The 17,704-nt window shown below is 35.9% G+C and overlaps 2 protein-coding genes, 1 long non-coding RNA gene and 1 pseudogene across 4 annotated transcripts in view; 2 read left to right on the top strand and 2 right to left on the bottom strand.

The window, feature by feature from the left end:
- The window catches only part of LOC126594396 (agamous-like MADS-box protein AGL62), a 42,291-nt gene that overhangs the window by 1,739 nt on the left and 22,848 nt on the right, over positions 1-17,704 (bottom strand). The gene's annotated exons all lie outside the window — the stretch shown is intronic.
- On the top strand, positions 1,558-16,292 carry LOC126594397 (uncharacterized). The gene is made up of 2 exons (XM_050260707.1): positions 1,558-2,067; positions 15,694-16,292. The coding sequence occupies exons 1-2, from the start codon at positions 1,565-1,567 to the stop codon at positions 15,776-15,778; spliced, it is 588 nt and encodes a 195-aa protein (XP_050116664.1). The 5' UTR covers positions 1,558-1,564; the 3' UTR covers positions 15,779-16,292.
- Positions 3,685-6,424, bottom strand: LOC126594402 (uncharacterized). The gene is made up of 3 exons (XR_007613261.1): positions 5,975-6,424; positions 4,110-5,064; positions 3,685-3,943 (listed from the first exon to the last, which is right to left on the bottom strand). It is a non-coding gene; the product is annotated as an uncharacterized LOC126594402 (long non-coding RNA).
- Positions 6,553-10,744, top strand: LOC126594401 (uncharacterized; annotated as a pseudogene).

Here is a 17,704-nt window from a genome sequence, read left to right as displayed (position 1 = left end):
CGACAAAAAGAATAGGGGAAGGATGTCTGGGACCCTGGGTGTCGTAAAAAACAATTGTGGGGTTTGTATTGCTCTGTGAAAGTTAGATTGTGGGGTTTATCTCAAGGTTTGTGGACAAAAAGATTTGGGGAAGGAGGTATGGGACCCTAGGTGTCGGCAAAAAAAATTGTAGGGTTTCTATTGCTCTGTGAAACTTAAATTGTGGGGTTTGTATTGGTCTGTGAACCCTGCTTCTCAATTGTTGTTAATTTGATTAAATTTAAAGATATTGTTGATTCTTTTTGGTATTATTTAAAACAGTTAAGGAGAGGTATTTTAAGAGAAAATCAATCGAAGATAACCTCTTACCCTCTACAACGGATATTCTTGAAAGTTCAAATGAAAATAACATAGAAAGTATACTGACAAATCTTCCAAGAGATCCTGGGTTTCGACTCCGGATATCAAAATATGATCCAAATATTAGAGATCAAGTCCAAAGTGCTTATTTACAAAGGGAATTGGTTCAACCTCGAACCCATCAATTTCCATATACGTCATTTGCAGGAGTACAACGTCGTTTCAATCCGAAATGGTTCGATGACTTTCCTACTTGGTTGGAGTATAGCATATCCAAAAATGTTTTTTGTCGAAATTGTTATCTCTTCAAGCTAGAGATTCCGGATCAAGCATGTAATGACAATTTTACTAGCAAAGGTTTTCATAATTGGAAGAAAAAATGTTGACTTCGAGTTCATGTTAGAGGTCCTAATAGTGCTCACAACCAAGCTTTACTTCATTGTGAAGCTTTAATGAATCAGAATCAACATATTCAAACAATTGCCCACAAGCAGTTGGATCAATCACGTATTGATTATCCCACTCGTTTGAATGCATCACTTGATTGCATTCACTTTTTATTGCGACAAGGTCTTGCTTTTCGTGATCATGATGAAAGTGAAGATTCAAGCAATAAGGGTAATTTTCTTGAGCATTTAAAGTTTCTTGCATATCATAATAAGGGTATTAAAGGTGTGGTGTTTAAAAATGCTCCTGAAAATCTCAAGTTAACATCACCTGATATTAAAAAAGATCTTGTGTATGTAGCAGCATGTGAAACCACCAATGCTATCATGTTTGATATTGGTGATGATGCTTTCTTTTCTGTTTTGGTTGATGAATCGCGTGATATATCAGTCAAGGAGCAAATGGCAATTGTACTTTGTTATGTGAATACCAACAGACAAGTAGTTGAAAGATTTGTGGGCATAAAGCATGTTCCTAATACCACTGCTTTTTCACTTAAAGAGGCAATTGATTAGTTCTTCTCCATAAACGGATTAAGCATATCTAGATTGCGTGGACAAGGTCATGATGGGGCTAGCAATATGCAAGGTGAGTTTAATGGCCTTAAGACACTTATTTTGAAAGAAAATGAAAGTGCATTTTATATTCATTGCTTTGCACATCAACTTTAACTTGCTCTCATAGCCGTGGCGAAAAATCATATTCAAATTGGCTTTTTTTTTTTCTACTTGGTGAATAATGTTGTTACTATTGTCGGAGCATATGTAAATGTCGAGACATGGTTAGAGAAAGACAACAAGCCAAAGTTATGGAAGCTATTCAAAATTATGAGCTTCCAAGTGGACAAGGCTTGAATCAAGAAACTAGTCTTAAACGTGCAAGTGATACACGTTGGGGCTCACACTATGGTACCTTGGTAAGCTTGATTAATATGTTATCTTTTGTAATTGAGGTGCTTGAGATGATTGTAGATGATGATGTAAGTCTTGATCAAAGTGGTGAAGCAGATGTTTTATTGAATCTTTTGCAATCTTTTGATTTTGTCTCTAGTCTTTTTTTTATGAAAGAAATATTAGCAATCACAAATGTATTGTCACATGCATTGCAAAAGGAAGATCTCTATATAGTGAGTGCTATGGCTTTAGTCAAAGCTTGTAAGCAACAACTACAAGTAATGATGGATAATGGATGGGATGCTTGGCTTGATAAAGTTTCTTGTTTTTGTGGCAAGCATGATATTGATATTCCTGATATGAATGATATCCTTGTAGCTCGAGGGAGGTCACGGCGTAGAGTTCAAAAATTGACAAACCTTCATCACTACCGTGTTGATCTTTTTATTGATGTTATTGATAAGCAACTTCAAGAGTTGAACAATCGTTTTAATGAGACAAGTACAAAGTTGCTTCTTTGTGTTGCATACTTAAGCCCATATGACTCATTCTCAGCTTTTGACATTGAAAAGTTAGGATAGGTGATCAATGGTTGAATGATAGTTTGGTTGTGTACATTAAGAAAGAGGTATATGATTCTATTAATAATGATGTTGTAATACGATGTTTCCAAAATATGAGAACACGTCGTGGACAATTATAAATGAAAATATGATCGATTTTAAAAGTACTAGGTTGTCGTTTGAACAACCCGAATCCCTAAGAGCCCATACTTAAATCCACTAAAGTATTGTACCACATGCACATACTTAAATCATTTGAACAGCCCGAATCCCTAAGAGCCCATTCTCAATATTCCTTAAGTTTTAAAAGTACTAGGTTGTCGTTGGCTTGTACTTGTAGTTAGAGGTAAGAAGCAGCTTTATCAAGTTCTTGTCTTTAGCTCATTACGATGACGGTTGTATTGTCAAACTCCTTTCGCCCACGTTGCTGATGGAGGAAGTTTGGAAGGTACTTTCTCTCTCTCTCTCTCTATCTCTCTCTTTCCCCTTAATTGATTATTAGGGTATCGTTCGTAATGATTTGATGACAGTGACAGTCACTTAAAAGCAGTGGAGGAGCCATGAATTTAAGACAATGGGGTCAAAAAATAGCTTTCAAAAATCGATCATACTATCATTTATAATTGTCCACGATGTGTTCTTATATTTTGGAAACGTCGTATTACAACATCATTATTAATATAATCATATACCTCTTTTTCAATTTACACAACCAAACTATCATTCAACCATTGATCACCATCCTATTACAATGTGGATTTTTCACAATTTTCATCACTGAAAAAGCTCTTTCAACTGAAGCAGTCGCAACAGGTAAAATTAATGCTAATTTCACTAGCAAGTGCACCAAGGGATACTGTCTATCCCTCTTTGTCTCCACCAACTTTTGTGCAAGGCTATTAATTCCTTTCAACGCAGAAAATTCATTATGCAAACATATATAAAAATATAATTCTTCAGTTCATCTTCAAGAAGTGTGAGCTCCATGTCAGAAAAATCTTTTGGATAAAACTAAGAATCAGTCATCTGTGCTTAAGCATGCAACACAAAGAAGCAACTCTATACTTGTCTCATTAAAATGATTGTTCAACTCTTGAAGTTGCTTATCAATAACAACAATAAAGAGATCAACATAGTAGTGATGAAGGTTTGTCAATTTTTGAACTCTACGCCCTGACCTCCCTCGAGCTACAAAGATATCATTCATATCAGGAATATCCATATCATGCTTGCCACAAAAACAAGAAACTTTATCAAGCCAAGCATCCCATCCATTATCCCTCATTGCTTGTAATTGTTGCTTACATGCTTTGACTAAAGCCATAACACTCACTATATCGAGATCTTTCTTTTGCAATGCATGTGACAACACATTTGATATTCCCAATATTTCTTTCATTAAAAAAAGAGTAGAGACAAATGAAAAGATTGCAAAAGATTCAACAAAACATATGCTTCACCTTTTTGATCAAGACGTACACCATCATCTAAAATCATCTCAAGCACCTCAATTATAGAAAAGAACATATTAATCAAGTTTACCAAGGTACCATAGTGTGAGCCCCAACGTGTATCACTTGCATGTTTAAGACTAGTTTCTTGGTTCAAGCCTTGCCCACTTGGAAGCTTATAATTTTGAATACTTCCATAACTTTGGCTTGTTGTCTTTCTCTAACTATGTCTCGACGTTTACATGATGCTCTGACAATAGTAACAACATTATTAACCAAGTAGAAAAAAGAGCCAATTTGAATATGATTTTTCGCCATGGCTACAAGAGCAAGTTGAAGTTGATGTGCAAAGCAATGAATATAAAATGCACTTTCATTTTCTTTCAAAATAAATGTCTTAAGGCCATTAAACTCACCTTGCATATTGCTAGCCCCATCATAACATTGTCCACGCAATCTAGATATGCTTAATCTGTTTATAGAGAAGAATTGATCAATTGCCTCTTTAAGTGAAAAAGCAGTGGTATTAGGAACATGTTTTATGCCCACAAATCTTTCAACTACTTGTCCGTTGGTATTCACATTGCGAAGTACAACTGCCATTTGCTCCTTGACTGATATATCACGCGATTCATCAACCAAAAAAGAAAAGAAAGCATCATCACCAATATCAAACATGATAGCATTAGTGGTTTCACATGCTGCTGTTTACACAAGATCTTTTTGAATATCAGGTGATGTTAACTTGAGATTTTCAGGAGAATTTTTAAACACCACATCTTTAATACCCTCATTATGATATGTAAGAAACTTCAAAAGCTCAAGAAAATTACCTTTATTGCTTGAATCTTCACTTTCATCATGACCGTGAAAAGCAAGACCTTATCGCAATAAATAACGAATGCAATCAAGTGATGCATTCAAACAAGTGCGATAATCAATACGTACTTGATCCAACTACTTATGGACAATTGTTTGAATATGTTGATTCTGATTCATTAAAGCTTCACAATGAAGTAAAGCTTGGTTGTGAGCACTATTAGGACCTCTTACATGAACTCGAAGTCGACATTTTTTCTTCCAATTATGAAAACCTTTGCTAGTAAAATTGTCATTACCTGTTTGGTCCGGAATCTCTAGCTTGAAGAGATAACAACTTCGACAAAAAACAACATTTTTGGATATGCTATACTCCAACCAAGTAGGAAAGTCATCGAACCATTTCGGATTGAAATGACATTGTACTCCTGCAAATGACGTATATGGAAATTGATGGGTTCCAGGTTGAACCAATTCCCTTTGTAAATAAGTTCTTCGAACCTGATCTCTAATATTTGGATCATATGATCCAGAGTCGAAGCCCAGGATCTCCTGGAAGATATGCCAGTATACTTTCTATGTTATTTTCCTTTGAACTTTCAGGAATATCCATTGTAGAGGGTGAGAGGTTATCTTTAGTTGATTTTATCTTAAAATACCTCTCCATAACGGTTTTAAATAATACAAAAAAGAATCAACAATATAATATAAATTTAATCAAATTAAAAACAATTAAGAAGCAGAGTTCATAGATCAATACAAACCCTACAAACCTTAAGATAAACCCCACAATTTAACTTTCACAGAGCAATAGAAACCCCACAATTTTTTTTGCCGACACCCAGGGTCCCATACCTCCTTCCCTAAATCTTTTTGTCCACAAACCTTGAGATAAAGCCCACAATCTAACTTTCACAGAGCAATACAAACCCCACAATTTTTTTTTGTCGACAACCAGGGTCCCAGACCTCCTTCCCCAATTCTTTTTGTCGACACCATCCCTTAAGTCATTATCCATTCATTGTTAGAATATACCCATTGAATCAAACCCATAAACATGTCACACAGAGTCACAGTCACTGCAAACCTCATCCCTTTGCTCTTCCCAGTTGTCCCTCCCCTTTCCCGTTTGTTTTGTTTCTCCTTTGGGTTCAGTTATAAATCCATTCAATTATGCAATTCAAATTTCATTTTACATGTGATTGAATTTGTCTTATTCCTTTATTTTCCATTTGATTGCCTTATCTTTTTCCTGCTACAACTTCATCGTATGTTAAAATCTTATATTGTTATCATTCATTTTGGTTTAGAATTACAATACAGGAATTAACATGAGTGAATTGATTCAATTTTTCTTATGATGGTTTCAAATTTCCCACCCCTCTTTCGCTCAGATTCTCCCTTCCCCAAATTTAAAAACCCAAACAAATAAATAATGAAATTTCAGACAAGAGAAGCTTACTAGAGGAAGGACGCCGAGCCGGAAGAACGCAACCTAAAGAACAAGAGAGATCGCTGGCTTCTGGTGTGGATTGGGTTCTAGGAAAAGTCACTTTTCTGATTGCGTGAGAAATGGGTTCGGGGAAAAGTCACCTTTTTGATAGCGTAAGAAAGGAAGAGGGTAGGACTCGCAACTTGAAAAATTTATTAAAGAAGTCAATTATTTTTTTTAAAGGGATAAGTTATAAATCTATTGGGGTCAACAAAGCCCAATGCCCCCGCATTGGCTCCGCTAGTGCTTAGAATTTCATATCATATTTTTATTTTATTTTTTATTTTTTTGGCAGTTCGCTGCTCCGTCGTTTAATTTGTTTCTCTTCTGGGAGTTAAAAGTTTGATTTTTTTGCTTTAGCTCAATTTGTTGGCGTTACAAAGTATTTCAGGTCATTTTTCACAAATTTATTTGCCATTTTCGGATCAAATTTTGGTGATTTAGTTGCATCTGCCAGTCACTCGTTCCTGCATAATACATTGAGGATTAATAATTTAATCAGGGGTCTTTTGGGTGTGACAGTTACAGCTTAAAGAAATTCAGTACCGATGCCGCCAATGCGGAAGAAAAATTGGAAGATATGGCGGCTGATGCCTGTGATGCAATGAAGCAGTTTGGCATTTCGGAAGTTCGAACGAAGGCGGCTGCTAAGGAACTTCTGCAATTGTATGAGAACAACTGGAAGCTTATTGTGGAGGACTGTACAGAGTACTACTTGAGTTTTTATTGGACAATGACAACAACAACAAGGAAGAGGCAGAGGAAGAGGTAGTATTGTCTGCCTTATCGAATTTTGTCATGGCGTGATTGCCTTGTTGAATGCTTGTAATTCTTATTACATTTCGTCTTTAATTACGCTCATCTAGTATATGTGTCATGGAAGGGAACTATGAAAATATTTCAACTAAATTATTTCTTTAATTACATTTCGTCTTTAATTATGCTTACGCTTGGTCCTCATGCTTCATTAATTAGACAGCGGAGCACAAGGGCAGAGGAGTTTCGATATGTTATAAGTGGTTGTGAAGTTTCATGTCATGGCGCTCTCGTTGACAATGCAGATGGCATTTATAGAGTCGTATACTTTTGTGCCAGGCTGTGAAATGTAAGAACAAAGCAGCTCCATCTCATGATAAAACTGAAGATGTTCAACTTCCAATGAAGGGATATTGCACAAGGCAACAGACAAAACAATCATCGTCCCCTTTGAAATGTGCCACATCTTGCCTTGAAGAAACTCCATCGAAAAGGGCACATCAGAATGAGGAATCTGAAGACTCTGAAGATTCTCTGCCACTAGTGAGAAGAAGTCGCAGAGACTCCAAGAAGGAGAGGTTTTGGACACTGGTAGTAACTTCGACTCTGTGTGTCATTGCGAAGCACAGCTGGAAGAAAGTCTCAATCTGATGTGTGAAGATTTTTTTTTTTTTTTTTTTTTTTCCTGATTTTGGTGACGATGGCTTGAAGTTCTTAGAAGTGAAATCATCCACTGTGGACAGTAGAGGTACCGTTTTAGATTTGTCGCTGTTTGATGTCGAATCATCTCCTCCAAAGGGAGAGCTCAAAATGTCTTTGATTTGTCACCCTTCTCTACACTCTGATTTCTGCCTTCCATATTTTGATGAAGCTCTAGAATTATTGGAAGAGACACGCATGAAATCGTACGGGGGAGGAGAATGCTTAGCGGAAACAGGATTTGATTCAACTTTTGATGAAAGTACAATTTCCAGAGATGTAGCAGCGTTAAAGAATTCCGCTGCACAAGATGTTCTTGGATATCATTATCAAGGCAATTATTTCAATGCTCTAAGTTCCCCGAGCGCATTATTTGTATTTCAGAATCTTATCAAGGTTATTCCCCATATACCCAAGCATATAGCTTTTGGTTGTTTTAACGGTCTTCACCGCTCAATTGGTTTTTCAATTACGGATGTTAGGAGCATCTGTGGTGAATCTGCAAAGAGATTAATGGTTTTCCAAGGCCAGTAATCTTCAAAATTACGCAAGGTGGAGGAGGCTGCTCATGACTACATTCTTCCATTGGAGTTATATAAAATCCGGTATTTATATTGAAGACATAACTAGAGGTGAGGAGAGAGTGAAAATTCCCTTGGAGGATGGAAAAAACGCTGAAGATCTGCTAAACTTTCTTTACATCCGTCAGAGTTTCGTTTGTAGGAATGCCTGTGTGAAATTTTCACTAGGCCGTATGTCTCATGATGGTTTCTGTTCACGTTGTTATGGGGCTTGTCTGACATCACCCATGCCTTGTGTCTGCGCTTCTGAAACTGAGGGTCAGTTTGCTTACACACCAGGAGGATTGGTCAAAGAGAAGTTTCTGGAAGAATGTATAGCGTGGAAGCGGGAACCTGAACAACACCACTACTTCTGTTGCAGAGAGTGCCCTCCCGAAAAGTCCAAGTACGAGAAGAGTTCTGTGGCATGTAAAGGCCATTTGTTACCAAAATTTATAAAGGAGTGCTGACATTAATGTGGATGCAACATGAACTGTGGAAACCGGATTGTTCAGCAAGGCATCAGCGTGAAGTTGCAGGTTAGGTTATCCTCTGTAAATTTCAGTTGTAAGTTGTAACCCTACTTAATAACGTAGCTAGAGCTAAATCAGTTTTAAATGCTAGAGTCATTTGAGTGGTTGTTGATATGTTTCAGGTATTTTTGACACCTGAAGGGAAAGGATGGGGTCTTAGAACACTGGAGGACTTGCCAAGAGGATCTTTTGTTTGTGAGCATGTTGGAGAGATATTAACCAACACAGAACGACATGAGCGAAATGTGTCGAGTACTGGTAAGAAGCATGCATACTACGCAGTGCAACTAGATGCGGCCTGGGGTTCGAAGGGTATCTTGGAAGATGAAGAGGCACTTTGCTTGGACGCTACTGCTTATGGAAATGTTGCAAGATTTATCAATCACAGGTGAACATTGTTACTGTTTATATACACAAGACACTTCCTCCCCCCGCTTCCGTTAGCACTGAACTTTTTTGTTATAATAGTTGTTGGAATAATGAACTAAGTCAAAGTTGACATTGCATAAAAGTTATATTTTCCTTTCTATATAAATTTCAAGGTCATCTTATCTGTGACCTATAAAAGAAAAAAAAAATGAAATAAAGGTAATTGTTTGGTATTGCTTTTCTTGCTTTTCAAGTTTTCTTTTCGCTGCGGGGGATGTAACAATGTTCTATTTCTGCCTCTTACTGGATATATCTACTGGCACTATTACGGGAAAAGTAATTTTAGCTTAATATAGCCACATTTATAGGAAGAAAATCTGATGCATTTGGTCAAGAAAGATGATAATGTTAGAATATGAGTATGAAACTAAATATTATGGTCGGTCGTAATGCTTTAATTGACATAGAAAAGTCTTGCTATAAAACTTAAAACTATCCTAATTCTTGTAGGATTTAATTCAGATTATCAGTCTTTGTGAGACTGAAAGTCTATTTTGTTGATGCACTCATAATATGTTTGGATTCATAGTTGGTATCCTATGGTGATTCTAATAGGTGAATTATTGGATTAATCTATTATAAATAGTGGTCACTGCTCTCACAAAACATACGCTCAATATTGAATTAAGACCTATTGTTAGTTTGAGTACTTTTGGTTTTGCAAGAGAGAAGAAGGTGCACTGTTTAGAAGTCTGCTTTGGCTTCTTCTTCTACTGTTTTTACGGGTTAGTTTGTCATTGTGTTTATCGAATTGTGATTTTAATACTTGTATAAATTTGTGGTTCATGAGCTTAATCTCTTAACTTATATTTATGATAAGTTTAGTCTTACAGATAACAGTTTCATATGCTGTATTCGGTGCCAAATTCAGCTACTGAATAGGAAGGGTTTACGGGATATTTCAAACAGTTGATTAGGATGCTCTAATAATAGATACTCAAACAAAGAAATTTCTAGATCACAAAAATTCTAGGTTTAGTTGGTTAGTCTTTTATAGAAGTATCCGCTTGTCAATGATCTATTTATCGCCTCTATTCCTTTACGTGGTTTCCAGTTTCTTTATCCTCAACCCAGTTCAGGTTACCCTTTTCTGCCACAGATAACCGGTTCCATAGCATGACTTCCCTTCAAATATCTTGGGCATGGACATGAGACCTTCTCTGTGGACTGCCCAGTTTCTTTATTCATTCGTCAAGGTTAATAGTAGATTGCATGCAAACTTAAAGTTCCACTATCGTCCAGTGACTTATCTGTTGAACATCTACAAATTCAAACTTTAGCCTGCAATAATAAACATCTGAAATATTGGACGGGTGGTTGGCATTCAATAAACTCAGTGAATGGTGATTAATACGATCACGGACGAGAATCATTCAATCTCTGTATGTATTGTAAATATATATATTTTTTTATTCAAAAGCCATGTTTCTCATTCAAGCTGTCTCAGTGTCGTCATTCGAGTATATACCTGAACGGTTTTTGATCTTCAGTATCTTGATTATATATTAATAATACATTTATTGATCAGGTGTTCGGATGCTACCTTGGTTGAGATTCCTGTTGAAGTGGAGACCCCGGATCGTCACCATCATCATGGACAAAACAAAACAAAACAAACAAAACATTCCCTCCAACTTTAATTTGTATTGATACGATCGAAAAATATAACGGACAAAACAAAACAAAAATGCGTAGGAGGAGGAGAAAATGGAGTGTGTTTGTCAAATATACATTTATTTGCATTATTTCTTGTTTGAGATTCATTGGGTCATTAATTTACGGACATAGATGTGTCTAGATCCTAAAACATAAAATTTTGAATGACCAAAGTCATTAAAGCTCAAATTTGACTTTTGACTCAATTTTTTCCCTCCAAGTAATGCACGTACTCAAATAATTTATTATTATTGAGAGGTGGAAGGAAGATTTGAAAGTATTACAATATTTTAAGAGTAGGGAGAATTTCGAACTCAAAATACATGGGTAGAACCCAATACTAAATCCACTAAAGTATTGTACCACATGCACATACTCAAATCATTTGAACAGCCTGAATCCTTGAGAGCCCATTCTCAATATTCTCTAAGTTTTAGAAGTACTAAGTTGTCGTTGGCTTGTACTTGTCGTTGGGGGTAAGAAGTAGCTTTATCAAGTTCTTGTCTTTAGCTCATGAGGATGAAGGTTGTATTGTAAAATTCCTTTTCGCCCACAATTCCATCCATTCTCGCCGGCCTTTGCTGCTGCTGGAGGAAGTTTAGAGGGTACTCTCTCGGCCCTTTGCTGCTGCTGGAGGAAGTTTAGACGGTACTCTCTCTCTCTCTCTCTCTCTCTCTCTCTCTCTCTCACACATTTCTTACTTGTTTTCTTTTTTTATTTTTATTTTTTTTTGAATATTTAGGAATAAGGGTGATTTTATTTTTCTTATCTTAAGCCGTTTGCTCAAGGAGACCAACTTCACTTATTGGGTTGTCCTATTTATAGAGCAAGAGGAGTTGGTTCGTAAAATAATAAGGGTTTAGGGTTTATGGTTTTTAGATCAACTACTATAAAACTTATCTTTTGTTCTCAATCTTGCGTCAGCAGCTTCTGTCACCCTGGGAATTGGTATGTATTGCCTCAAAGTAAATTCAGTTCTTATTTCATTCACACAATCTATATAGTATAGACACACACCCATACAAAGATGCATGTTTTTTCTTTCTTCTTTTGGCATTGTTTGTACTAAATCCCTATCCTATGTATGAGAAAAGAATAATTAAATCTTTATCAGAGATGTCAAACCGTTTGCATAAGCTTTACTTCAATGCACATTACCTTTGCATGGTCCATTAACCCATTTTATTATCAGTTAATCTTGTATTGTTTGTACACTAATTGATAGATGGAACTTTTATCCCGAGGATAATCTAAAATCTGCTGTGCTGCTGTATACCCTTCTGGACATTCAATATGTTCCTTATCAGTCAATGATCATGCCCCTGTTACTGTAGACAGTTTGGGTTGAATTTTAGTTTAAAGGGTTTTTAGCATTCATAACAAATACATGAGGTGTCCGGACAACTTAGTAAGTTTCGATCTCATTCCAGTTCTATAGCAGGTTCAAATTTTTGTTATTGTTTGTGTTTGTACACTCGTGGTTGTTTAGTCTTTTTTTTTCTTACTGAAAGTGATTAGTTTGAAAGAACTATGGGAAGCCCAATACGTTGGTCCCTTTTGCTCCAATTTCATAAAATGATCTGTACTTGACTGGTATATGGATAATGTTTCCCTGGAACTTAACTGATTGTGGTTTTTGTTTTGACATTTTGTCTGGGGTTTTGGCTTAAACCTAAACCCTATCACGATTTCCAACCAAAAAAAAAAAAAAAAAACCCTATCACTTTCATCTTTTCTCCCTTCTTAACTGATTATTAGGGTATGTTTCATAGTGATATGCTTCTTCTTTCTTTGTTTTTTGTTTCCTGTACAAGTTCCTAAAATCATCTAGGGAGGTCTAAAGTTGACCCTTGAAGTTTTGGGTCTGCTAATGGTTTGAAATTGCTCTTCGTTTCTAGTTAGATCTTCAGTTTTGTAACTTGTTATGTGCACTAGCAAAGCCAATGTGGGGGCATTGGGCTCCGTTGAGCCCAATAGATTTATAACTTATCCCTTTAAAAAATATTTTACCCCTTTAATAAACTTTTCAAGTTGCCAGTCCTGCCCTCTTCCTTTCTCACGCTATCAGAAAAGTGACTTTTCCCAGAACCCATTTCTCACGCAATTAGAAAAGTGACTTTTTCCAGAACCCAATCCACACCAGAACCCAGCGATCTCTCTTGTTCTTCAGCTTGCGTTCTTCTGGCTCGGCATCCTTCCTCTGGTAAGCTTCTCTTGTCTGAAATTTCATTATTTATATGTTTGGGTTTTTAAATTTGGGGAGGGGAGAATCTGAGTGAAAGAGGGGTGGGAAATTTGAAACCATCATAAGAAAAATTGAATTAATTCACTCATGTTAATTCCTGTATTGTAATTCTAAACCAAAATGAATGATAACAATATAAGATTTTAACATACGATGAAGTTGTAGCAGGAAAAAGATAAGGCAATCAAATGGAAAATAAACACTATGTTTGGATGAGGGAAATAAACTTGGAATTTGGATTAAAGACATAATTTATAAATTGACATGCACCAATTCCCTTGTTTGGATTCATAAACATAGAAATTTAGAATTTCCGAATGAAAAAAACCTTGGAATTTGGGACCTCCAATTCCCAAGTTTAAATTCCATGTAAATAGGTGTCATTTTCCAATTTCTATGATTGAGAGTTTAAAAACAACAAATTCCGTATTCAATTCCATTGTTCTTTTAGGTTAGCCAAACAAGAAAATTCACAAATTCTATAGAATAAAATTCCATCATTTTAAAATTCCTTAGTAATCAATTTCTTCATCCAAACATAGTGTAAAGGAATAAGACAAATTCAATCACATGTAAAATGAAATATGAATTGCATAATTGAATGGATTTATAACTGAACCCAAAAGAGAAACAAAACAAACGGGAAAGGGGAGGGACAATTGGGAAGAGTGAAGGATGAGGTTTGCAATGACTATGACTCTGTGAGACATGTTTATGGGTTTGAATTCGTGGGTATAATCTAACAGTGAAAGGATGAGGATTGGAGGGATAGTGTCGACAAAAAGAATTGGGGAAGGAAGTCTGGGACCCTGGGTGTCGGCAAAAAAAATTGTGGGGTTTATCTTAAGGTTTGTGGACAAAAAGATTTGGGGAATGAGGTTTGGGACCCTGGGTGCCGGCAAAAAAAAAATTGTGGGGTTTCTATTGCTATGTGAAAGTTAAATGGGGTTTATCTTAAGGTTTGTGGGGTTTGTATTGATCTATGAACTCTGCTTCTCAATTGTTGTTAATTTGATTAAATTTATATTATATTGTTGATTCTCTTTGGTATTATTTAAAACAATTATGAAAAGGTATTTTAAGAGAAAATCAACTAAAGATAACCTCTCACCCTCTACAACGGATATTCCTGAAAGTTCAAATGAAAATAACATAGAAAGTATACTAGCAAATCTTCCAGGAGATCCTGGGCTTCGATTCCAAATATCAAAATATGATCCAAATATTAGAGATCAGGTCCGTAGAGCTTATTTACAAAGGGAATTGGTTCAACCTCGAACCCATCAATTTCCATATACGTCATTTGTAGGAGTACAATGCCATTTCAATCTGAAATGGTCCGATCTTACTTAGTTGGAGTATAACATATCCAAAAATGCTGTTTTTTGTCGAAGTTGTTATCTCTTCAAGCTAGAGATTCCAGACCATGCAGGTAATGACAATTTTACTAGCAAAGGTTTTCATAATTGAAAGAAAAAATGTCGACTTCGAGTTCATGTTAGAGGTCCTAATAGTGCTCACAACCAAGCTTTACTTCATTGTGAAGCTTTAATGAATCAGAATCAACAGATTCAAACAATTGTCCACAAGCAGTCGGATCAAACACATATTGATTATCGCACTCATTTGAATGCATCACTTGATTGCATTCGCTTTTTATTGCGACAAGGTCTTGCTTTTTGCGGTCATGATGAAAGTGAAGATTCAAGCAATAAGGGTAATTTTCTTGAGCTTTTGAAGTTTCTTGCATAACATAATGAGGGTATTAAAGATGTGGTGTTTAAAAAAGCTCCTAAAAATCTCAAGTTAACATCACATGATATTCAAAAAGATCTTGTGTATGCAGGAACATGTGAAACCACCAATGCTATCATGTTTGATATTGGTGATGATGCTTTCTTTTCTGTTTTGGTTGATGAATCGCGTGATATATCAGTCAAGGAGCAATTGGTAGTTGTACTTCGCTATGTGAATACCAACGGACAAGTAGTTGAAAGATTTGTGGGCATAAAGTATGTTCCTAATACCACTGTTTTTTTCACTTAAAGAGGCAATTGATCAGTTCTTCTTTATAAACGGATTAAGCATATCTAGATTGTGTGTACAATGATGGGGCTAGCAATATGCAAGGTGAGTTTAATGGCCTTAAGACACTTATTTTGAAAGAAAATGAAAGTGCATTTTATATTCATTGCTTTGCACATCAACTTCAACTTGCTCTTGTAGCCGTGGCGAAAAATCATATTCAAATTGGTTTTTTTTTTGTACTTGGTTAATAATGTTGTTACTATTATCGGAGCATCATGTAAACGTCGAGACATGGTTAGAGAACGACAACAAGCCAAAGTTATGGAAGCTATTCAAAATTATGAGCTTCCAAGTGGGCAAGGCTTAAACCAAGAAACTAGTCTTAAACGTGCAAGTGATACACGTTGGGGCTCACACTATGGTACCTTGGTAAGCTTGATTAATATGTTTTATTCTGTAATTGAGATGCTTGAGATGATTGTAGATGATGATGTAAGTCTTGATCAAAGAGGTGAAGCAGATGTTTTGTTGAATCTTTTGATTTTGTCTCTAGTCTTTTTTTATGAAAGAAATATTTGGAATCACAAATATGTTGTCACATGCATTGCAAAATGAAGATCTCAATATAATGAGTGCTATGACCTTAGTCAAAGCATGTAAGCAACAACTACAAGTAATGATGGATAATGGATGGGATACTTGGCTTGATAAAGTTTATTGTTTTTGTGGCAAGCATGATATTGATATTTCTGATAGGAATGATATCTTTGTAACTCGAGGGAGGTCACGACGTAGAGTTCAAAATTTGACAAACCTTCATCACTACTGTGTTGATCTCTTTATTGATGTTATTGATAAGCAACTTTAAGAGTTGAACGGTCATTTTTATGAGACAAGTACATAGTTGCTTCTTTGTGTTGCATGCTTAAGCCCAGATGACTCATTCTCAATTTTTGACATTGAAAAGTTAGCTCAACTTGCTCAATTTTATCCAAAAGATTTTTCTGATATGGAGCTCACACTTCTTGCAGATGAACTAAAGAATTATACTTTTGATATGCATTTGCATAATGAAGAAAGCAATTAATAGCCCTTCACAAAAGTTGGTGGAGACCAATAGAGATGGACAGTATCCCTTGGTGTACTTGCTAGTGAAATTGACATTAATTTTACCTGTTGTGACTGTTTCAATTGAAAGAGCTTTTTCGGTGATGAAAATTGTGAAGAATCCACATTGTAATAGGATGAGTGATCAATAGTTGAATGATAGTTTGGTTGTGGACTTTGAGAAAGAGGTATATGATTCTATTAATAATGATGTTGTAATACGATGTTTTCAAAATATGAGAACATGTTGTGGACAATTATAAATGAAAGTATGATCGATTTGTGAAAGCTATTTTTTGACCCCATTGTCTTAAATTTCTGGCTTTGCCACTGGTTATGTGTGCACAATGACGATTTGATATGCTTTCTCTTCTTCGTTGTTGGACTCCCTCTGGTTTTAGACTCAGTGTAGTTGAGTTGATTTAGAGTTCAACAAGTACAATTCTTGAATAAGTTGTTTTTTGTGGTGTGTTTTATTTTAGTCTTTCTCAGTTTCTAACCCAAGGATTTTATTTGTTTTGTCTGTTTTCCCCTTCTTTTGGCAAGAAGATCAGAAATATGGTAGAGGTAGTCGTTTTAAGGGTCGTCGAAGTACTCAAAGGCCCCATGCTTAGGGAAGTGAAGTTCTTGAGTGATGTCAGCCATCAAGTTCAAGTTGCAAAAACTAAACTATTATTTATAAAGGCATTCTTGAAAGACGCAGATGCAAGACAAGAAAAGCACGAATCAGTACAGATTTAGGTTGCAAAGGTAAGAGATATGGCTTATGATTTGGAGGACGTCATTGCAAGTTTTGCAATGGAAGTTGCCGCTAAGAGGGGAAAATGTATGCAGCACTCTGTGAAGATTACGGAAGACCTTTCTGCAATGAGGTTGCACCTGCAAAATTATAGCATAAAGGAAGTAAATGGCATGGAGTACAAAGGTGCAACTTGGCTCCAGAAATGAGGCAAACTTATCCTCACGTCATTGAACATGGATTTGTTGGATTAGGGAAAGATGAAGAGACATTGGTTGAGTATTTGGTGAAAAAAGAAAAACTCAACTGAGTTGTATCCATTTATGGCATGGGACGGTCTGGCAATACCACTCTTGCAAAACGTGTTTATTATCATGCTAAGGTTAGAGGCTACTTTGATAGGTTTGCTTGGGTGTGTGTAACTCAACATTGTCAAAGTAGGAAAGTTTGGGAAGATGTTCTGATTGGGTTCACTTCTGGGACTAATGAGCTAAAACAAGACATTTTGAAAATAACAAATGCTGAAATAGTTTGGAAGCTTTGCACCATCCAACTATAAAGGAAATGCTTGGTGTTGCTTGATGACGTATGGAGTTGTGATGCATAGAAGTCTTTGAAATCTAGATTTCCAGTAAGTGCAAAAATAAAAAGCCAAACACTACTCACCACTTGTTGCTCAGAAGTGGCTCCCTATGTTGACATAAATGGTTTGAATCACAAATCTCGTCTGTTAAGTGAAGATGAAAGCTAGGAGTTTTTTTTAGAGGATAGTAACGGAGTGTACAAGTAATTCCTCACTCAGCTCTACTGTGCTTTCTGGTTTTATCATTATTTTGGTTTTTGTTTGTGGAATATGCTTAGTTTTCTTATAAGTAAGGTTGTTTTTGGGTCTAGAATCAATTTAACCTTATCAATAAACATTCCCACATTCCATTTTGGCAATGGATT

This window comes from Malus sylvestris, chromosome 12 (assembly GCF_916048215.2).
Source record: "Malus sylvestris chromosome 12, drMalSylv7.2, whole genome shotgun sequence".
In the NCBI taxonomy this organism is placed as follows: domain Eukaryota; kingdom Viridiplantae; phylum Streptophyta; class Magnoliopsida; order Rosales; family Rosaceae; genus Malus; species Malus sylvestris.
This window is presented reverse-complemented; position numbering and strand designations above follow the sequence as displayed.

Excerpts from the sequence above, each read along its gene's own strand:
- LOC126594397 (XM_050260707.1), top strand. The coding sequence starts at position 1,565 with ATGGTTAGAGAAAGACAACAAGCCAAAGTTATGGAAGCTATTCAAAAT. Across the intron at positions 2,068-15,693 it reads ATCCTTGTAGCTCGAGGGAG|GTCACGACGTAGAGTTCAAA; the intron begins GTCACGGCGTAG and ends AACTCGAGGGAG.